At 63.4% G+C, this 22,127-nt stretch overlaps 2 protein-coding genes across 3 annotated transcripts; both read right to left on the reverse strand.

Moving 5' to 3' along the window:
• Positions 1-333: 333 nt before the first annotated feature.
• Positions 334-21,873, reverse strand: RHOC (ras homolog family member C). Of its 2 annotated transcripts, XM_082494722.1 has the most exons (6): positions 21,862-21,873; positions 8,722-8,794; positions 2,195-2,352; positions 1,807-1,927; positions 1,337-1,467; positions 334-1,155 (listed from the first exon to the last, which is right to left on the reverse strand). In XM_082494722.1, exons 2-6 carry the CDS (start codon positions 8,726-8,728, stop codon positions 982-984), a joined length of 591 nt encoding a protein of 196 aa, XP_082350848.1. In that variant the 5' UTR covers positions 8,729-8,794; positions 21,862-21,873; the 3' UTR covers positions 334-981. The 2 variants fall into 2 exon arrangements, with proteins under 2 accessions (XP_082350848.1, XP_082350849.1); XM_082494723.1 differs by lacking the exons at positions 8,722-8,794; positions 21,862-21,873 and adding an exon at positions 10,059-10,079.
• Positions 13,308-20,937, reverse strand: PPM1J (protein phosphatase, Mg2+/Mn2+ dependent 1J; the record flags this gene model as incomplete). Its single annotated transcript, XM_082494674.1, has 10 exons — positions 13,308-13,455; positions 13,769-13,920; positions 14,069-14,176; positions 14,342-14,405; positions 14,629-14,747; positions 16,319-16,403; positions 17,756-17,868; positions 18,430-18,753; positions 19,274-19,400; positions 20,696-20,937. The coding sequence occupies 10 exons, from the start codon at positions 20,935-20,937 to the stop codon at positions 13,308-13,310; spliced, it is 1,482 nt and encodes a 493-aa protein (XP_082350800.1).
• Positions 21,874-22,127: the final 254 nt, after the last annotated feature.

Here is a 22,127-nt window from a genome sequence, read left to right on the forward strand (position 1 = left end):
GCTGGAGTAGGGACAGGCTGGCTGCAGCCCTGCCCCGACCTGCGCCAGGACGGATACGGCGGAGGGACGGCTCCAGCAGTGACCGCAGCGCCCGTCACACCAGGGACTGAGTGCGGCTGGGGAACTCCTGCCTGTCACGTCCCACGCAAGCTGCTCCCCGGGGCTCGCCCAAGCACATGCTGGTGAGCCCTGGTCCTGCACCAGCGGCTGAAACGAGGGGCTGGGGGCCCAGCAAGCCCCCCACCCTGCGGCGTGTGGACCCGTCCCCCAGGCAGCAGCCTGGCCCAGCCCAGGGGCACAAAGGACAGCCAGAAGGATGCCACACAAGCAGAGTTACCATTACTAAAATACCAGTTTGCATTTATTCTCCCAGTTACGCAGTTCAATCTACTGGTGCTAAGTCCATGACCAATGCAGGCTCGAAGGCGGCGTTACCGGCAGAGCTGGGCAGAGGCGCTGCTCCAGCACCGGTCCCGGGAGCAGAGTGCTTCTGGCAGCGGCCGAGCCTGGCTCTGCCCACAGACGGGGCTGAAAGCTGCCCTGGGCAAGTCTGTATAAACCACTGGTCCGTGCTGCCTGCACAGCCGAGGGGAGCGGGCAGAGCGCCCCAGCAGACCCCACACATGAGCTGCGGGCACCCCCCGCTTCTGTGGCACCTGCCCGGAGCTGGGGAGGGAGAGCAAACACTGCGACAATCCCCACGGGAGAGGCAAAACTGGGGAGATTGGTACAAAATGGGGCAACAGAGCGCACTACACAAATGCCCGGCCCTTAGGGAGCAGCAGGGGCTGAAGGCACTGGCCCCTCGTGGCCCCGGGGCCATGCAGGGACACCCCACGGGCTCGGGCAGCAGCTCGCGAGCAGAGGGCTTGGGGCAGGTACTGGCACCATGGGGTCCCGCTTGGGCCGTGCTCTCCCCCCAGACGGCGCAGGGCAGCCGGGTGCCGGTGCAGGCAGCTGCCTCTGGGCCCGCCGGGCTGCTCACAGCAGCGGGCAGCCTCTGCGCTTCTTGTTCTTCCGGACCTGCAGGCCTGCGCGCGTGGCCATCTCGAAGACTTCCCGCACGCCCTCCTTCGTCTTGGCCGAGCACTCGAGGTAGCCGAAGGCATTGATCCTGTTGGCCATGTCCCTCCCCTCCTCTGGCTTCACCGGCTCCTAGAAAGCATGAAAATAGGGTACAGAAACATCGCAGGAAAACAGCAGCAAAAGCCCAGTGACCGCCCTTGGGGCATCCAGCCCTTAGCGCCAGGATGCAGCCCGGCAAAGGGAGCCCCGGCGAGGTGGCACGGGGCCAGGCGACCGCTGGCCAAGGCAGCGGGACCAGGGCTGCCCCCACCTGCTTCATCTTCGCCAGCTCCCGCCGCGTGTGCTCGTCGTTCCGCAGGTCCTTCTTGTTCCCCACCAGGATGATGGGCACGTTGGGGCAAAAGTGCTTCACCTCCGGCGTCCACTTCTCGGGGATGTTCTCTGCAATGAGCACACACGGACCCCCTGAGCCGTGGGGCTGCTCCCCCCCTCCCCCGGCCTCCGCGCAGCCGTGGGAACTGGCACCGGGCTTTTCCCGTAGGAAGTGGGGAAAGCTTATCCCACAGCATCCTCCTCTCCCACCACCTCCACCACAACAGCAAGTTCCCAGGATTTCCCTGGAGCACAGGCGAAGCCAGGAGATGGAGGGGAGGGACCGGCACCCCAGAGGGCCAGCACAGGGCTCCCCGAACCAGGGGGGGCTTTAGCAGCAGCACCCGGTCCCATGGGAGCCCCAGGTGCCCCTCGCTCCCTGGTCCCCCCTCACTCCCTGGTCCCTACCGAGGCTATCGGGGCTGTCGATAGAAAAGCACATGAGGATAACATCTGTGTCCGGGTACGAGAGCGGCCGCAGCCTGTCGTAGTCCTCCTGTCCCGCCGTGTCCCACAGGGCCAGCTCCACCTGGGAGGGGAGAGGGACGCAGCTCAGCAGCTCACAGACAGCACCGCAGGCCAGGAGCGAGCAGGTTTACCTTCCTCACTTATAACCACAGTCTTAGTCAAACTGGGGCAGGTTCAGGGTGACCCAGGAACGCGGGAGCTCTGGGGCTCCCCCGAGCGCTGCGGGTGCGTCTGAGCCACACAGACCAACCCGGGCGGTGGCATTGCCAGCACGGGACCACGGGAGTGAGGGGACAGGAACAGCTCCAGCACCCGTGATGGTTTTTACCTGCTTCCCGTCCACCTCTATGTCGGCAATGTAGTTCTCGAACACAGTGGGTACATAGACCTCGGGGAACTGGTCCTTGCTGAACACGATCAGCAGACATGTCTTTCCGCAGGCACCGTCTCCCACGATCACCAGTTTCTTCCTGATGGCGGCCATCGCTGCAGGGACGAGAGCGGGTGAGCGGGACAGAGCAGCGGCAGGCAGCCCACGCTCCCAGCCCCTCCTGGCCCCAAAGTCTCTCGCACGACTGCCCGGGAGGGTACCAGACATGGGCACCTGGGCACATCCCAGCGCGAGCAGCTGGTGACCCCCCGGACAGAGGCTCTCCCGGCCCCCCGCCGCGCACACCTCCAGCTCCCGTGCACAGCCCGCACGGGCACCGGCTCACGGGCACTGCAAGAACCAGCCCGCCTGGAACCATTTACATCCATCACCGCAGCCGCGGCCGGGACAACCGTCACACTGATGCCCCAGCGAGTGCCGGTGGCTGCACGCAGGACCTCATGCAAAACGACGAACCGCTCTGCCTTGCCCACCCGCCGGGCAGCAGGGCCCCCGTCCGGCCGTCCATCCCCCCCCGCACTGGGTGTCCTCGCTGTGCCGCCACCCCAGGCAAACGGCTTTTCTGACAGCCTCGGAGCTGCACACACCCACTGGTTTTATTTCAGATTAGAAATTCTTCAGGGCAGAAACTGTACTCCAGGTTTCACCCGGGCACGCTCACCGGCTCCCAAATAATCCGATCAGCGGCAGGAACGCGCCAAGCTGAGCTCTCGGAGGTCCGGGCAAGCACGACCTGCGCGCCTGGCACCCGGTGCCGGGCTGGCTCGGTCCCAGCCCGTTTGACAAAGGAGCCTTTGCCACACAACCGCTGAGAGCCGATGCTGGCACCGGCAGCGGGACAAGCTGCCAGCCATCACTCAGCAAACGGCCGAGACCCCGCAGTAAAGCGGGCTGCTTTCTGCCCAGCTGAAAAGGAGGCAGTCCTGCGAGTACAACTATGCCTCGGCACCCTTGGGCTTCAAAAGGGGATTACAGCCGAGCCTGGGAATCGCCGGGGATGATGCCACGGAACGCCTGCTGTGGCGTCTGAACGAGGCATGAGAAAATCAGCCGTGGCGGGATCACATCCCTCCCCGACCTTGGGCCCAAAAGCTCTTTCCCATCCCCAAATCCCAGATGCTTCAGTCCAAAGAGCCCGACCCAGTCCCTGCGCACCCACCGCACACCACCAGCTCTGTCCCTGTGGAAATCCCGGGCAAGATGCACAACGGCAGCTCAGGGTTTAACCCCCAGAGCGGCATAGGCTGCTCTGCGGGCGGGGGGAGACGACAGGCGACCAGAACACTGCCCAGGAAAGCAGCGACACTGCACGTCCTCCAGCGGTGCCCCTCTCCAGACCCCTCTGCCGGGGCACCGGACTGGAAGGGACAGGTCGTGCTTGACGCGTCGGGGAGATTCAGGGGAAATAACCCCGCGGGAAGGACGCACACACCCCAGCTAATGCACCGAGCTGCGAGCGCTGGGAGCGGATCCCGCTGGGATCCCGCCGGGAAGGCCCGGCTGTCGCAGGCTCTGCGTTTCACCGGGGTGCCGACACTGAGCTCTGCCGAAGATCTGGCGCCTGTCCCCCCCCGGGGCGCCCGCGCCGCACCCGTCTCTGAAATAAAAAGAAGGAAAAGAGAAAAACCCAAGTAAGGCTGCATCGTAATTAGCTGCAAGTGAGGGATTAAGAAACTGGACTCAGCGGCTGACTCACATTTCAAAAGCGGCCTGAAGAGAGCTCCTCTCATCCGCACGCTTAGCAGGTCACCGCTGAGCTCCTGCGGAGACCTCCCGGGGCCGCCACACAAACCCCTGGGAAGTCTCGGCACCACCTCAGCTCTCACAAACTGAACTACCCCACTGACCGCATGGTCAGGGCAGAAGAGAGAAGGGTTTCACCCAAATCTGGGCACGATCCCGCCATAGCCCCGGACCTTTACGGGTTACAGCACTCCAGCGCACAAGCCGGAGCAGGAACGGTTCGCGGCTGCCGAGTGCTGTGGAGCCATTAATAAAACCAGTAAGCCGGCACCTGTAAGGTGAGAAGAACGAGGACGAAGAGCCGCATCTGGCAGGATCCGGCGCTCCTCGACCAGGCACCCCGGCGCTACACACACATCCCAGTGGTGCAGCACATCTGTGCAGAGGCCGAGCACATCTGTGCAACACTAAAGTTGGGAAAAAGCCCTAAAGTGCCCAAAGGGCCCCACTGCCAGGGGCTGAACGCGGAGGGGAAACCCGGCACAGCTCCCGTCCCCTTTCCTTGTGCCCTCCCGCTCCCGCCTGTCCCCGGGATGGCCGCAGCCCCAGGCAGGGACAGCCGGCCGGGAGCTCATCCCCAGGAGATGGGTGTTTGTGTTATGGAGGCAGATAAAAGGGCCGGAGGAGTCTGCTGTCTCCTGCCCACTTGAGGAGGGAAAGCTCTCGAGGACAGTGTATCCCCGGGGACACAAGAAACACGTCACCCCTGTTGCAAACCATCCTTCTCGTCTGAGCAAAGGCTCATCCTCTCTCCAGCCATCACCTCCACAGCGCGGAAAAGGGAGAGGTCATGGGCAAAAAAGTTTATTTACTCAGAAAGTTCCTCTGTCCCCAGGAAAATGTGATTTGCTGCTTTGCGACTCCGTATCTCAAAGAGGAACGGAGGAAGAAAGGTGGTGTGGGACGCGCCGCTATCTGACCTGCAGAACACAGAGGGAGACACATCCGCAGCACAAGGAACAGCGGATGCCCGGGGAGACAAACACCCGCTCCCAGACAGACACTGAGACCTGCCCGTGCCCAGTCTGCCGGACACCACACCCACACCAAAACCAGCCGGAGTGGCGGAGAAGGCGCTGCAGCCCGTCCCGCACGGCTGCCGGCTCCCCTGCCCGCACACTGCCCCGGCAAGGAGGGCGGCCGCTGCCCGGGCTCCGGCTGGGCACGCAGCCAGGCTGGGACGGGGCGGGAGGAACCGGAGATGCTCCAAACCAAGAAGCGTCGCCGCACCCAGAGCTCCTTCCCACGGCCGCCAGCGTCCACCCTGACCTGGGACGGCTCCGGGCGCCGGCAGCTCCCGAGCCCGGCGTGATGCCCAGCGGTGACTCAGCGGGCAGAGGCCCTGTCCCCACCCAAAAATCTCAGCACAACTCATTCCATTACTCACAAGAGTGGCCCAGAAATAGCCCATTACTAATCCGGAGCCGGCGCGCAAAGGCGAGCGGCGTGAGGAGGCTGCGAGCACTGTGCTCCTCGGCGGCCGGCCGCGCCGCCCCCGCGCGCACCCTCGCCCCGTGCGCCAGCCGGCACCACACCAATGCCAGATGCCGGTGACACTCTGCTCGGGGAGAGATTAGCTCCTCTGCCGGGGGAAGCTTTGTCACCCAGCAGGACGGGGACAGTCCCTGGGACAGGGGTGCCCCATGCAAAGGGCTCTGCGCTGCTCCCAGACCGCGAGCGGATGAGAGTGAGTGGAGAACGTGGAATCAATCTGAGGAGAGCTTTACAGCTGCCAGAGGGCCAAATGATTAAAGGGACACAGTTGCCCACATCAGACATGGAAATTCAGATTTTAACCTCTGCCGAGTGTTACCCACCCTGAGATACAGCACAGGGCGCTCAGTCACGCTGGCAACCCAACCCGGCCCCGACAGCGACCGCGGTTTTCGGGCGTGAGCAGCACTTTGGGTGCCTCACTGGAGATGCCTCCTGCTCATTCACAGAGATAACCAAAGGGAGCAGCAACCTCATGCCGGCACCTCCCGCAGTGCGGCACCGCCAAACCCCGCCGGGCTCCCGCTGCTGCGCACACCGGGGCCATGCTGGGATGGGCACGGGCCTGGTCTGCACCGCCTGACCCTGAGCGGGCAGCTCCCTCAGCACAGCAGAGATCGCAAAATGAGACCAAATGGCTCTGCTCTACTTTCCCAGCAGCTATTCTAAAGCCATCACCATTAAACCAGCCAGGGCTCTGGGACAGCCCTTCCGGGCCTCTCCCGGCTTCGTGCCTCAAAATGTGAAGTTCCTGCTGAGCAGGAAAAGGGGAATTCCTCTGGCAGCAGGATGCGTCCGTCATCCAGTGTCTGCTACGGGATCTCAGGAAACGGCAGAGAGAACATTAACGCTTTGAAGAAGGAATCGCGCAAGGGACAGAAATCTTTCAACAAACCTCCTTGGCGAGGCTCGAGCTCCCCGAGCCAACAGAGGGGGTTTGTGCCCGAGCAGGAATCCCCAAGCGCTGCTGCAGGGGCCCCACCCCGGCCGGACCCGTCACACCACCCACCAGCCAAACCAGCTCACTTCTGCTCTGCCCACAGCCGCGGCCGCAGGCACAGCCCCGAAGCCGAGCCGGGCTGGGCTGGCGGGGACGGAGCCGTGCCGGGAGCACCTCTTTTGCAGGGACACCCCCGGCACAGCCGGCACAGCGGTGCCAGCTCCCCACAGACATCCCACCCCAAACAAACCCCCCTCATCCTGAAGGAGCAGAGGGAAGCGCAATATGGCCAAGCCTCCAGGCAGCGCTCGTGCCGCCGCCAGCATTGCCCCAGTGATCTTCTTGGCCCCGGCGCCCGCCCGGACCCCCCGGCGCCGCGACACAACCACAGAAGGAAAACCACTTTGAACAGACGGAGATCTCCCGGGCACTGCTGTGTCTTCACCTCTGCTGAACTTTTCAATGGTTTAACAAACAAAAGCACCCGAGTGCTCGGTCGGGACCCAGCCCTGGCTTGGGACGGAGCGGGGCTACCGCAGCACAGCCCGGGCTCAAGGCTGCAGCAGCCAGGAGGCACATCCCTGGATTTCAGAAACCCCCAAACACACACCTTCAGCCCGGGCTGCCCAACCTCTAACACAGAGGAGACCTGAGGCAGCGCGCGGCGTCCACAGAGCACGGAACACCAGCAGGGAACACAGAAAATGTTTTCTAACCAGCGCGGCCAAGGACAAGCTGTCTCCGCTTCTAAACATGGCCCTGTGTGTGCACAGGGCTGCTGCCACCGCCCGGGCGAGGGCACCTCGGGACAGGCCCCCGGGGAGGCACCACTGGGCAAACAAGAGCCGCTTTGGGCAGCCCCAGGCCACCGCGGGCACTGCCGCAGCCCCAGGGACGGGGGACACGGGGGTGCCTCCCTCCGGAACCCCCCGCAGCAGCTCTCCTCCCACCCCACCAACCGGTCCCGGCTCCCATCAGCACAAGCAGGGAGCCCCAAAAAAATGTGTGTGTGTGTGCATGTGTGTGTGTCAAGGCCACAGCTGTCCCCACGTTAAAGTAATTGGAAGGGGATTGAAGGCGTTTGGGGACAGAATGACAGAGGTGCACAGGTCATTCACGTGCGTTACCAGAACGCCCCGCAGCGCTGTTTCACAACAGAAACAGTTTTAGCTGGTAAAACTCGCGGGCACAGCTCGGGCGGTGAAAAACAGAGTAAACTTCCAAATTAAGATCTGACAGCTATGCCCATCGAGGGGAAGTTAATTTGCCGAGACATCTAAATCACGGCCAAGGTAGCACAGGACAAGTGTCCCGGCAAGTGTCTCGGGTATCGGAGGGACTCTTCTGCAGAAGAGAAGAAAGTTCCGAAAAGGGCTTGAAGCGAAGAGCAATGCCAGAGGGAAACACAACGGCCAAGGCAGAACTCGGGCTCCAAGCTCGCGGGCAGATGGCCACTTCGAGACGATCCAAGTGGCGCTGGTTTTGGCACAGCAGCACCTGCGGTGTCAGGCTCGCGCCGCCCCCGGGCAGACCCAGCGCACATTTCTCTGGAGCACAGAGGAGAGCAGCCTCCAGCTCACGCCAACAACCATCACCGACACCCCGAGCACGACCCACACGCACCAGCAACGCCGGCTCCCGCGGCTCACAGCCTCCCCCTCTGCCTGCCACCGCTGCCAAAGCGCCGGCACTGAGCACCGAGGAGTGTCTGCATTCACCCCCAGGAAAGCTGCCCAAAACCTTCTTGAGACCGAGACCTGCCATAGCAAACGAGGAGCGACCACCAAAAAAGGAGCTCAAACTCAGTGCTTCGGTTTTAGATCTTACCAATTTTCTCCTAAAATTGTGAGCTCTTCCTTGGGCATGGCCGGACAGTCGGGGTTTACAGCGCGCTCCAGCGCAGCAGCAGAGTGCCACTGCCCGGACCCGGAGCACAGGGCCAGGCTGGCCTGTTTTCATTGCTAAATCCCACAAAAGCATCCACAAGCAAAACACAGAAAGGGACTTGGAACAGAAGAATTTTAAAGCCTAAACAAAGCTTGAACCACAAGTGCTTCAGCTTTGTGGGAAAACGCTGCCTGCCCTTCCCTCCTTCTCCAAAGGACATCGTGCCATGTTCTTATTTTACCTCCCGCGGAAGTGACAGCCTTCCCAGACTCACGGCAGCACAAGTGTCTCGCTGAAAGCTTCAGATACCGTGCCCCAATCTCAGCAGATGCCTGTACTTGGGCAATGCCTGGCTGCCGCTGCCCCAGCGCCAATCAATATTTGCTAATACATTCCTTACTTTTCATGTCAATACGCCTCTCCAGTGTAAACAGCAAGTTAGGAGGTGAGCCTGGTTAAACGCTCCCGATAACCTGTTGGAAGACAGTGACTTGGCTTATTTTCCACTTAAAAAAAAACATTTCCCTGGAGAAGCTGTAGTTGTCAGGAGTGTGGGTTCAATTTGAAGTCCGTAAAATCTCACAGTCTCTACCTACACTACTTGTAGCTGAGAATGAGGAGCTGAACATAAATTGAAACTGTTTGGACACCAAAAGGCACTCAGCAAAATAAAAATAAACCGCAACCGGTCTCAGTGAAATACAGACCGCCACAGCCGCTACTCCCCGGCTCCGGCTGCACGGCCCGAGCGCGTCGCGGGGAATGTGGCAGTGCTGCAGCTCAGCCGGGTCCCGCTCCCCGCGGAGAAACCCGGGGGTCACTCTCCCGCCGTCCTGGGGGGTGTTGGGGTGTTGAGAGGCTGAGCCTGGATTTCGGGGGTTTGGCGGCCGCCGGGAAGACTTGGCTGCCAGACTGTTAGTGCTGGAAAGGGCCGCGCAGTCATGCTTTTGGAATGCTCCCTTGCTCCTAAGACATTACACAATTATTTCTCCTCCCCGCAAGCCCCCCTAACATAAATGTTTAAAAATGAGCTCAGCAGTAAGCAAAGGGAACTTTTTTCCTTTTTCTGAAGAAAACACAGAGCGGCCGCTCCGCGAGCAAGGTCACGCATGGGGAAGCTGCTGGAGCAGGGGCTGTGGGAAGACTGGCGGGACAGGGCAGCAGCCCCTGGGCTCCCACCCCGCCTGGCCCGGGTGGGTCACTGGCTGGGGGGCAGCGGGGAGCCCCATCCGGGCGGCGCCCGTGAGTCAGGACCCACAGCCCAAGGCCGCCCTCAAGGGGTGACCCATGGCGGCCAAACCGCCACTCACCCCTCCCTGCCCCATGCCCAGGGACCCCCACCCCACCCCAGGGACCCCCATCCCGCCCTGTCCCGCTGTGCCCCACTCAGCCCGTCTGGGGCATCCAACCCCCACACTCCACTCCCTCAGCAGTGCCCCGGACCCCACATCCCCCCAGTAACCCCACACCCCAGTTCCCCCCGAACCTACCAGTAACCTCAGACCCCACCAGTAACCCAAAACCCCGCTCCCTCCCACCCCAGCACTGACCTCACACTCCACCAGTAACACCACACCCCAGTTGCCCAGACCCCACCAGTAACCCCAGACCACACCATTAACACCACACCCCAGCTCCCCAAGACCCCAGCACTGACCCCACACCTTACCAGTAACCCCAGACCCCACCAGTGACCCCAGACCCCGCAGCCCGAGCCCAGCCCAGCCCAGCCCGCACCTCTCGCCGCCGCCGCTCCCGCTCCCGCTCCCGCTCCGGTCCCGGCTCCGCAGCGCGGCTCGGGCGGTGCCGCCCCGTCGGGGGCCGCGCGCGGAGGGCGGGGCGGGAGCGTCGGGAGCCGCCCCGCCCCGCCCCCCGCCCCGGCCCCGCCCCGGCCCCGGGGACCCCCCGGCTCCGCCGCGGGCGCCATCCCCCGGGGCGGTTTCGGAGCCGGCGGTCCCGGCGCCGGGCAGGGGGCGTCTGCAGCCCCGCCAGCCGGGGCCCCCCGAGGGGCTCCTCCCGGTTTCGGTGAGCGGCGCCGGGGGGGGAAGGGGCGATCCCGGCGCCGCCAGGACGGGCTGAGCTGCTGCTGCCCCCCCCCCCCCCCCCCCGCTCCCCCCAGGTAGGACCGAAAGCAACGACCCCCCCGCGCTTTGCCCCCTAACCAGGACCCCCCCGCCACCGGGGCGCCTCTGGAGGAGACGCCTTCCCGCCCCCGAGCGCTGGTCATGGCAGCGAGGGAGCCCCCGAGCGAGCGGAGAGCTCTGCCGGGGGGCAGCGGCCGAACCCCATCGCACCCCTCCTGCCCCCCCCGCGCCCCCCGCTCGCTCCGTGGGGAAGGGCCCGTCTCCCACCCCAACAGACAGCGGGGGGAGCGGGACGTGCCCTGTCCCAAGCACGTCGGGTCCCCTCCCCAGGGGCAGTGGCAGAGGGGGGCTGTGACACGTCGGGCCCCCCCGTGCCGAGGTGTCCCCGCGCTGCAGCTCTCTGTGCCCACCGCGGGCGAGGGAGGACGGGGCGGCCGCGACGCCCCCACCACAGGGCCGAGTGCCCGTTGCCCAGCCGGGGAAGGGCAGCGCCGGGGCCCTGGCTCGGGCCCAGGCTCATCCACTGCTGCTATTTTAAGGGCTCGGAGACAATTTTTCTTCATTTATCAAGCCCCGGGCCAGGAGCCGGTTCCAAAGGAAATGTTTCCTTAGTGAAAAAGGGAACCACAGAGGAAGCTTTAAACGCAGCCTCTGCCTTACCCAGCGGCTCCCGCGCCATGAGCTGGAAAAGCAGAGCCAGTTCTCAGCCACCGGCACGAAGAGCATCGCACTGGGGAACGGGGCTGTGCCAACAAGCGTGGGGGGAGCTGGGGGCGTGAGGAAGACGTGTGTGAGTATCAGGAGCACCAGGGGTACCAGGTGGCAGTCAGGGGGACATGGGACAGCAGGGATGCCTCCAGCAGGCAGCCCACCCTAGGGGCAGGGGGTAGCTGCTGGTGGGATGCTGGAACTCCCAGAGAGGGGTCCCACCGCTCCGACGCAATCATGCAGAGCTGTGCCTCCATCCACAGCGCACCCCCCTCCCTGAAGGAGGGACCCCGCGGGCAGGAACACCATCAGCCTCTCCTCCCCTCCGCCCCCTGTCCGTGCCCGGGCGCTGCCTGCAGCAGGGAGCAGCCGGGGAGGGCGCACGCTGGTCCCTGCTCTTTTTCAATCCTCATCCAAGCCCAACACAGTGCTTGCCAGCCAGGTCCCAGTTTGGATTACTGGCCTACCCTGCAACCCTCCCCCGGGGGCTGTGCCCCCCAGCCAGCAGCCCCCCGGCAGCAGCGAGGGAGGGACACTCCATGGGGTCCAGCCCGCGCCAAGGGCAGAGGGACAGCAGCTCACATGGCTCTGCCTGGGCCTATTTGCTACCAAACCTGCCTACGTCAATTAATCAGAGCTAATTGGCTTTTAGGTAAGTCTTCTTTGCAGGAGCTCTGCAAGAAAGACTTTGAAGTGGGATTGTGAGTGGCAAAACCTTTATTTAAACACACGGTGCTAGGCAAGGACAGGCTCCCGGCCCCAGTATCGCTCCCTGCTCCCTTCAGCACAGAAGATGTCAATAGGTTAAAATCTCACTGGATAACTTTCGCTTCCCATTAAGCACACCCAGTTTATTTACATCTTACTGATTACAAGAGACAAACAACATTCACCAGAGGTGACACTTGACAAGAGCTGGCTGCACCCAGCGGCAGCAGGACACCAACTACTGGTGCCACAGAGCCTTTCCAAAAAACGGGACCACGGCCCAGCTCCCCCTGCCGCCACACTGCCAGGATGGGCCACCCCTCCTGTTTTGGGAGGATGCAATGCTCTGCGGGGGTGCAGGAAATGCATCCTCCGGGTCAGAGCGATGTAAAGATGCAGAGATCCACTGCTGCTACAGCTCTGCTCAGCACCAGCTTTGGGACTGTTAAGAAAAAGGAGGGAGTTGTCTTCCTCCCCCCCAGTCACAACCAAGCTGCTTTTATTGTGGGTTTCCAGCCCTCGGCTAAGCAGATCGCGCAGCACGCGTAAGCTGTTAAGCTCGGCTGAATGGGGCTGCTCTGTGTGCAGCTGCGGCTCAGCAGCGGCCCACTTAGAACCGCTCAAAAATATAGACATATATTTGTACAGACTCCCCGCACCAAGAAGGTATTTAGACATTTTCCAGCTCAATTCTCCAGTTAATAATAAATAATTGGCTCCAGAAACAGCAGTGATCCCAGGCACGAAGAGGGGTGGGGGCAGAACCGGTGGCACAGCCAGTGCAAGTGCGATAGCTCTTTCCTTCCCGGGGGCTCTTGGTATGCTGCAGTGACCGAGCGCCGCCCCGTCCTCCCAAACCAGAGACTAAGAGCAGGTACGTGACTGGGACAAAGGCGTGAGGGGCCGGAGAGGGCAAGCACGAAGCTGGGATGTCAGTCGTGGGGCTCGCCCACCACCGTGCCACCCACAGCTGAGCACTGCCGGCTGCCAGCAGGGCTCCACTCCCCCCACGGCCCGTCCCAGCACTGGTGCCCAGCCCCAACAGCAGCTTCGGTGTCACCGGTGCGGTGCCACAGGGCAGGGGGAGAGGAGATGATAGCAGCAGGAGGCACACGCTTCTCCACATAAGAGCGCCCCGCTGGCCACGGCACACTGCTGGAACCAGTGCACCCAGCCCCAGGTGAGGTGCAAAGGACGCACGGAGAGGCCGGGCAGCTGTAGGCTTTTCACAGCAATCAAGAAAGTGGCAGCATGAAAAATATCCCTCGAGCCCAGTCCCCACGCTCTGTCCAAGGCCCCTCCATCGGGTGCAGCAGGGGGGGATGCTCCGGGCAGGGGCGCAGACAGAGGCTCCGGGTTTCTTACACTTTCTGTGGTCAGCCCTGGAAATAAGTGGTTGGGGGAGAGGTGGCCCCGAGGCAGTGCCAGTGTCCCGCTCGTCTCCGTCCAGGCACGGTGAGCCCTGCTGCCCCGGCGTCATCGGGCATCACGTGTAGTTGCCCGGGCCACCCAGAGGGATCACGAAGACAGAGATGTCGTCGCCGGAGCCCAGCTTGTCGTTGGCCAGCCGCCAGCCCCGCTCCTTCAGCACTCCCCTGGACCGCACCACCAGCTCCTGCGCCACCATGGTGTACCTGGGGGGCACAGCACAGCACGACATGGCTCAGCAGCGACCCCAGACCCCACAGACTCCCTGATGCAGCAACCTGCAGTCCCTGGTGAGGAAGCAGAAAGCTGGAGGAGTTAGAGGTGCAGGAAAGGGTGCCCTGGAGAGGAGAGCTCTGGGCTCAGATACACACAGCCAGGGGAGCACTGAACGCTGCGGAGCAACAGCACCAGCCCCGGGGCCAGAGGGACACATGGCCACAGCACTGCTCCAAGGAGCAAGGCCACGGGGAGGTGTTAGGGTGCAGGACACGCTCCTCCCCCTGCCCACTCACAGCTCACCTGCATGGGTCGTTGGGCTCGTAGCTTGTCAGTACCTCCATCACCACACCAGCCACCTCCTTGTCGTTGGTGACATCCCAGAGCCCGTCGGTGCCCAAGACCAGAACGTCATCAGGGCAGTGCTCGTACTGCGTGAGGTCGTAAACCCTGACCTGGCAAGCAACGGGGCAAGACGCAAGGGTGAGGGGCAGAGGCGGCTCTGGGCACCGCTGCACTGGGCACACTGTGGATCCGGTCACCCCGACTGGCTCCGGCCACTGAAGGAACCCTGGGCACGGAGCAGCCGGCAGCCAGGCTCACCTCTGGGAAGCAGGACAGGAAAGGCTTGATGTGGATGTTGGAGCTGAACACCTTGAGGTCGTGGTCTCCCAGGCCCCGCGTGACCCCGATGGTGGCCATCACCCGAGCCTGGAGAACGGCAAAATCAAAAGAAAACTTTAAGCTGCTTCATCTCCACCTCCATTCCCAGCTAAGAATCGGTGGCATTGGAGCAGTGACAGCATTAGCAAACCCCCGATTCAGTGCAGGCAGGAGGGAAGCGACCCCCACACAGCTCCTGCCACAGCACTTCACCTTTTTGCCTTCCCCATAGATAAGCGGAAACTTCAGGTCATCCTCTTCTATCTTTTTGTAAGCCCTGGGTAAAATAAGCCAGAGACAAGATGTCAGGAGGCTTCCAGCACCTCCCCTGCCCGCCCGGCACACAGCGGCCCCCGGGACGAAGCCCTGTCAGATCCGGGTACCCCACGTGCCACAGCCCCCCGCCCCAGGGGAAGGGATGCTGGAGCGAGGCGGCCGCACACAGCGGGAGCCCAGCGCCGCCCTCGGCACGCAGCCTGCCAGGAGGGCCGGGGAGTTACCAGCCGTTCATGTTTTGGTCTCTGTACAGCATCTTCTTCCCCAGCTCCTTGGGCTGGATCCTGCGGGGGAACTCGAGGTGGGTGAACTCCTTCCCCAGCAGCTCGGGCCTCAGGAACGCCTGCGGGACGAAGCGACCGCTCAGCTGCGGGGCCGGGAGAGTGGGATCCGCACAGCATCGCCTGCCCCGCCGGGCGCGCAGCACCTCACCGGGCACCAGCACTGCAGCACGGGACCCGCCAGCCTGCCGGGACCTCGGCTACGGCATTTCGTGGTGGGGATAACATCAGCGGCTCTGCTGCAACTGGAATGGGTGGTGGTAAAGCAGCGTCAAACCACCCATCTGTGCTGCGCCCCGAGGGGAGACGAGCTGGGACAGCCATGCCAACACCCAGCAAGAAGAGGAAGCTTTTGCATGGAGAGTTTTGGGATCTCCAAAAGGGATCAAACCCCAGCAAATTCCAGGAGAAGCTGGAATTTGCCCAGGAGGAGTCTTGAGTGGAAAACCTCCCAGGACCCCAGGCTCAGCACAGGGCACGGCACTCGCCTGCGGAAAAGAGCCGATGGATCTTTTCAGAAACCGTGTCCCGGCTGCTGCCGTGACAAGGGACAAGGAGCAGCAGAGCCCCTTCCCGCGACAGCACCCGCAGCCCCGGGGCCTCCTGGAGCACAGTGTGCAGCGGACCGGGCATAGGGACAGTGTTGGAAAATGCAGATGGAGAGAGAGAGAGGTGAAATAAAGGAGCAGAGCCCTCGGGAACATGGGAGGTTTCAGCACAGAAGCATGGAGAGCCCCGTCCCACTCCGGAGGGGGCCCTGACATGGTGTGGGCACTGTGCAGCAGAGCAAGCGTGCGCTGGCCCCCTGCCTGCGCCCTGCCTGCGCCCTGCCCAGCGCAGCCAGCTGCGGAGGATCCCACTCACAGCAGTTTCCTCCTCTCGGTCATTCAAAAATAGACTCAAGAAAAAACGCCTCTGTGTTTTTCCAAGTACGCTGCAAGCCAGGAAATCGCATCCAGCAAGACCTCCTCCAACACAAACGCCTCCTCCTCTGCGCTGCCGTCAGAGAGGTCTTTATAACCTTAAAAAGTCTCCCTGTGCGGCGCGGGGGGGTTTGTCCAGGCCAGGCAGGAGAGGGAGCTTTCAGGAAGAAAACTAGAAACCCGTTGGCACGTGTCAGCTCCGTGCTCCCCAGGGAGCAGCCAGGCAAGAAAGTAGGACTCAGTGCGAGCGCTGCGGCTCCTTCGACCGTGCAAGGGAGCGTGACGAGTGGAGGGAGCGGAGCTGTGCTCCCTCCGGTCACCGCACCAGCCGGCCCGGTGCTCCCGCAGCAGCAGGCAGGTGCTCAGCCCGGGCAGGCGATGCTCCCGGTTCCCCAGGCAGGAGCAGGACAAGATGGACCGAACTGGCTCCATGCAACCGTGCCAAACCAGCCCCACGCCGAGAGCCCAGGACGCCCAGGCTCGCGGGCACGGCCCCTCACGCCGACCCCGCAGCAAACCAGGGCTCCGTCAGCCACAAGTTGCCCCTGCACCAGTGAGCCAGGGCAGCTCCCGCGTCCCAGCGCGTCTCCCCAACCCAGCGAGCTGGCTGGGATGGACAAGTGCTGTCAGCAGGTCCCAGCCGTGGGGCTGCCCCGTGGGGCTGGGAGGTGGTTCAGCAGGAACGAGGTTAGAAGAAAGGTCTTTCTTACTAAAAACTGCAGCCTCTGCCTCTCTGTCTCTGGAGTAAACTCCCTGGACATTGGAATGATTTCCCCGTTACGGATGATAATGGCCCTGCAATGAAACATGGAAGGATGAGATTAGAAAAGAGGAGAGGAGAGGTGGCGGGGGAGCGAAGCCCGGCTCTCCGGTGCTGGTTCCCTGCATGGCTGCCCAGGCGGTGCAACCCCGTCCCCCGAGCCGGGGGGCTGCTGGCTGGCCCCGCTGCAGCTCACCCCCCTGGCCCCACAGCCCCGGGCGGGCAGGGCAGGCAGGGCAGGCATCCCTCCTGCGCAGGACGGGGCAGGGAGTAAGAGGAAACGGCAGAGAGGCGTGGGGCAGAGGGGAATGAAGCAGAGCAAACCAAAGGACAGAATATGGTTAGAAAAGGAGCAGCACAAAGGTGGTGAACCCCCCTTTAGGGGGGAGCCGCACACGGGAACAGCAGAAACCACCAGCAGCAGGACACGGGTGCAAGTGCCCGGCCCACGCCAGCACTGTGGCTCGCTGCTGGGGCCGGTCTGATTGTTTGGTGTGTTAAAAAAAAAAAAAGAGTCTGATTATGAGATGTTTCTGGAGGTCATGGGGGGAATTGAGGATCTGCAACACAGACCCTCACCCAGAGGCACGGTACAGCCTCGGGACCCTGCGCACGCTGCTGTCCCACACAGCCAGCGCCTGGCCACTGCTGCCATGGAGGGACCCCGCATCCAAAAGCGGAGGCACAAAGGATCTTCTCTTCCTCCCAGAGCTGGAAGCGCATTCTCCAGCCAGAGACAATTTGCAGAACCTGTATTTGCTGGCCTGATACTGGCAGGGACGAGCTAACCCTGCAGTAAATACAGGGCAATTCAAACAGCTTGAGCCTCAGCGTAAGGTGGACTTGCCTTCCTGCCATTGCCTGGGGAGTGTGAGCACACCCACGCACAGTTACAGCAGCACGCCCAGGGAAATGCACGTATCGGTCAAAATCCTTGGGCTCCAAGCTCCCACAGGACTCGTCTGCACACAGATTTGTATGTCCTTCTCCTGGAACAGTTCACTGGTATAAAGTGTGCCCTAAAATGACTTGCACATTTTTGAAAGCTTTGCTGAGGGCAATTTTCACTCCCCAATTTGCAGCCCGGGGCCAGCGTTGGCCACAGGGGCTGGAGTGTGATCCAGAGCCATCTGGGAAGCAGACGGGATGCTGCCAGGAAGGAAGGGAGCAAGTCCCAGATTCTGCAGCCCTCTGTGCACCGGGCAAACGCAGAGATCACGGCAGGGCACGCCGTCCCCGGGGCGCGCAGGCAGGCAGGGGTGGCTCTGCCCTCCCCAGGACAGCCCAGGGTCAGGGATGGAGCCGGGTGCCTCCCGCACCGCCCTGCTCTACCGGGGTGCTCCCCCAACACTGGGCAAAAGGCCGGGGCTGCCCGGTGGGGCTGTACCTGCTGTCACCGGCGTTGGCCACGTAGAACTTGCCCATGAGGTAGACGGCAGCCAGGGCACAGCAGCCCCCAGACAGGCGCTGGGACGCTCGCTCCCGCTCAATCTCGTCGTCCTGGGGAGACAGAGAGCGGCTCCAGGCAGGGCAGGGCGGGCGGGCGGCCCCACACCAGCAAGCAAATCTGCAACCAGCCCAAAGTAGTGCCCGGCTGCTCCAGCAGCGCCTCGGCTGCTGGCTGAGCTGAGACCCCGCTCCAAGGGGGGAGCATTGGCCAGTCGGGGCCCGGGCACCTTTCCCCACGTGGCCCGGGGGTGGCTGCAGGGCTGGGGGGGGACAAGGGTCCTGGGTGGCAGCCGGGGACGGGGCTTCACCAGGGCAGTGGAGTGGGCAGGAAAGGGCGAGATGGGAGGGAAGCAGCTGGGGCTGCTGGAATGAAGTGCAACGGAGCCCTCTGTACCCACACAGGTCCAGGGCCCAAAGTCTCTCTGTCCTGAACCCCTGAAATATGGCAGAGCATCGCAGTGCCCTCTCCGAGCCCGTCCTGCTCGGAGCCCGCAGCCCCCTCCTCACTGCAGAGCTGCCCTTTCCCGGGAGTACAAGTCAGTGCAGATGCAGCCAGCAAAGGGATGCTCCCAGGCGATACCTGGGCGTCCCCGCAGGCAGGGGCTCACTCACCATGTGCTTAAAGGCGTTCTCGATGGCGCCGATCACCAGGCTCTCATGAGAGACCGCTTTCTCTAGGTGAAACCGTGGCACAGCATTGTTGGGGACCTCCCCGTCATCCTCTGCAAGGGGGACCCGGTTTGGCTCAGCGGGGCCAGCCCTTGCATCGTGCGGGAGACAGATGGGAGGTGGAGAGGGGTCCTGCAGGACGTCCACAAGGTCCTGGAGCTGCTGGCAGATGTGCAGATGGAGCCTCTTGGATGCCATGACAGCAGCACCACTGCCCGCGTGGCCATCAAACAAGGCCCAGTAGTGGAAATAAAAACCCTTCCTGCCCTGCGGGGAGAGACAGGAAGGTTTAGCGAGCCTGTGAGGAAGCAGATGGGACAGGGAATTCGGAGCAGCTGGGGTCACCAGCTGAGGACATTGATACGGGGCTTTGCCTTCAGCTCACAGGTCCCAGCCCAGCGCAGGCAGGAGCGATGTGGGCAGCTGATCAAGGGTATCCGGACACGGCCAGTCCCTGGCTCAAGCCCAACCCTGCGTCAGACACCTCATGCTGCCAGCAGCACATCTCCAGCAGCCGGCTCCTCCGAAGGGGAGACACAACAGGGCCAGTGTGGCAGCCACCTCCGCGGCCCTCCAGGGCACACGGGCCAGTGGCCCCTCTGGGCCAGCCAGCCCTGGCGCGGGCCAGCAAGGATGACGGCAGGAGCTGGCAGGGAGCAGGGGCAGCCAGTCTGGGACCTGAGGGAATCCCCAGGAGGGCAGTGGTGCGCACACATCGCCATGTGCCCCATCTCACGTCCTGCCGCTGGGCATCCTCCCTGTCTGCACGCGCCACCCCAGCTCTCACCCCGTCCGGCTCCCCGCTGCCTTCCCTGGACGGCAGCCGGCCCCTCAGGCTGGGCCTCCTCTCCACAAACACCACCTCACAGCACGCCTGGTCCTCATTGTGCTGGCTCTTCCCCGCATTTATCACCCTGCCGGGAGGAAACAAGGTGTAAAGGCTCGCTCTTTCACATCACGCTCCAGCAGAGGCCACCCCGCAGCACCTCATGCCCCCCAACATCCATTCATGCCCCCACATCCCCGGGGATGCTCTTCTCAGTGCTCCTGCTCTGTCTGGCGCAGCAGCCGCCAGGCAAGGAGACGTCCCAGACCAGTTGCAGGGGTTGATCTGGAGCCAGTGGCAGTACTCGCATCCACCAGTACATCTGGATTCAGGGGAGAGCGGCCGTCCAGGCACCCACCGAGGGAGGTGACCAGAAAAAGCCAGGGGTTTCGCTGCAGGTCCCTAGCACTGCCCCAAGCACAGCAATTGCCTGAAAACCCAGACCAGCCTCAACGCACACACACCCAGCCCGGACTCATGGACACAACAGAGGGGTTACAGCCTCATCCGTGTCCAATCACATCCAGCACCCCCCCAGAGGGAGCAGGTGCCTCAGAGAAGGGGGAGAGAAGGCGACAAAGATGACATTAGGAGAACTTTTACAAAGAGATTCACACTAATTTTCCACAGCCTATGCTGGCAGAGCAGATTTCAGGTCTAGACTGCAAAAACTGCTCATGGGAGGAAGCTGTAAACGTGCACAACAGGATGAGCTCTTCGGGCACAGACTTCTCAAGTGGTTTGCAGAAAGAAGTCTTGAGAGACAGAAGAGAAGTCTCACTGCTGAGCAGAGGGTGGGTTTTGCTCTGGGGCAAATTATCTCCTAGGGCAAATTAATACCTCAAAAAGCTCCCTAGGACATCAGGAAGGTCAGCTTGAACAAGGGATGCAGGCCCGGACTGACAGCACTGAGCAGCAAAGGCGGCCTTCAAAGCCTGACCTTCCCCACCTGCCTTCAGTTAAGGGTGAAACTCGCAGCGAGTAAAAGGAGAAGAGAATCGGGCCCTTGAAGGGGAAGTCGAAATCAGGTCCCGCTCCCAAGGCGGCTTCAATTCCCTCCTCCCCCCGAGTCCTGCGAGAGCCGCCGCAGTTCCCTCACCCCGCGGTGTCAGTTCCCCATCAGTGACACCGGGTACTGTGCAGATAAGCGCAGAAAACAGCGAAGCCGGAGGAGGCTGAAAGCCCCGGGGGTGGGGAGGAGCGCGGCCCCGCCGCTGCCATCGCGTTCAGAGCGCGAACTGCCCCCGGCTCCTCCTGCGGCCGCCGACCCCGCTCCGCTGCCCAGCGCTGCCGGTGCCCGCCCGCCCCCCGGGCTGCGACCCCCCGAGGGCACCCCCGCCCCGAGGGCACCCCCTCCCCGGCCCCGGCCCCGGCCCCGCTCACTCGGCGTAGCCCGTGCTCCAGGGCAGGCGGCGGCCGCCGCGGGGGCTCTGCACCGCCCGGCCCGTGTGGTCGTCGGCGCGGCGGAGCTCCTCGGGGCTGAGCTGGAGGAAGGGCGGCCGGGAAAAGGACGGTCCCGCCGGCGACACCCCCCCGCCGCCGGGCTCCGCGGGGGGCTCCGTGCCCGCGCCCGCCCCCAGTCCCGCCACCAGCTGCGCCAGCGCGGCGCGGACCCGCGGCAGCATCGGGCCGAGCCGGGCCGGGCCGAGCCGAGCCGAGCCGGGCTCCGCCGCCCCGCCCCGCGGCCCGCCCCGCTGCCCCCGCTCCGCCTTCCGCCGGTGCCGGAGCGGGGGGGGCGAGCTCAGCGCCGCATCGCCCCGCCGGTGCCCGGTGCACAGGGCGGGACGGCCGCCAGCCCCCGGGACCCTCCCGGCTGTCAGCCCGGGCGGAGCGGGGGAGTCACCCGAAGCGCCGCCGGGGGCTCCGGTGGGGACCCCGCCGCGGGCAGCCCCGGGGATGAGCCCGAGCGGCGCAGCGAGAAGCCGCTCCGGGACAGTGTGTCCCCGGCTGCGGGGGGACCGCGCAGGGAGATGGGGCGCCGGAGGGACCGGCTGGCCCTGCCCCGCGTGGCCGTGGCCACGTCCGAGCGTCTCCCGGCTACATCCTCCCCGGGCTCCGGCAGAGCCACCTCCCCTGAGGCAACATCCCCGTCCAGCGGCAGGTGCTTTGTCACTCTCCCTGCGCCCATCCGTGAACCCCCCCCCCCCCCCCCCCCGCAGCCCCGCCGGGCTATTAATAAAGAGCCAGAGCCTGCGGAGGAGCAGGGAGTTAACCGAGAGCCGCCTCTCGCTCTCGCCCACGCTGCCGTACTCCGGCACCGGTCGGGATGCAGATTTAGCTGACCCAGAACAGCACATTCCCGCTGGCTGGGCGGTGAGGATCCGGCACAACAGCATCACTCACACAGCCCGACCTCAGCACCCCCCTGCCTCTGGGTTCCTATGACAACAAAAAACCTGCTGAATAAAACACGGTATTTGCCTACTGTAATGTAAAATTGAGGGTATTTCCTAAGACTCGTGTGCCCCAGTGCTCTCACTTCCCCAGAGGAACCGTTTATTCCTTTCCACGCAGCGCTTCTGCGCTGCAAGGTCAGAGCAGCAGCAGGGCTCTCGCTGCCACCTCTGCAAAGCCCTCCAAGATTTAACTGCCTTCTTCAGCCAGAGCTCTTCTAACTGTACCAAGATCACCCTATAGAAGTTAATCAGTACTCCCTGTATTCCCATCTTCTAAATCCCTAAGCTCTAAGCCGTTCAGCAGCCTGCCTTTTTAAGGTCCTCACACCCCCGAGCTCACATCCCCTTTCCGCTCCCTACTTGCACACCCGTTTGAAGCTGCTGCCTCCTTTCCTGCCTTGCCCTGCGCCCACTGCTCA

This window comes from Vanellus vanellus (genome assembly GCF_965231255.1).
Source record: "Vanellus vanellus genome assembly, chromosome: 23".
NCBI classification, from domain to species: Eukaryota; Metazoa; Chordata; class Aves; order Charadriiformes; family Charadriidae; genus Vanellus; species Vanellus vanellus.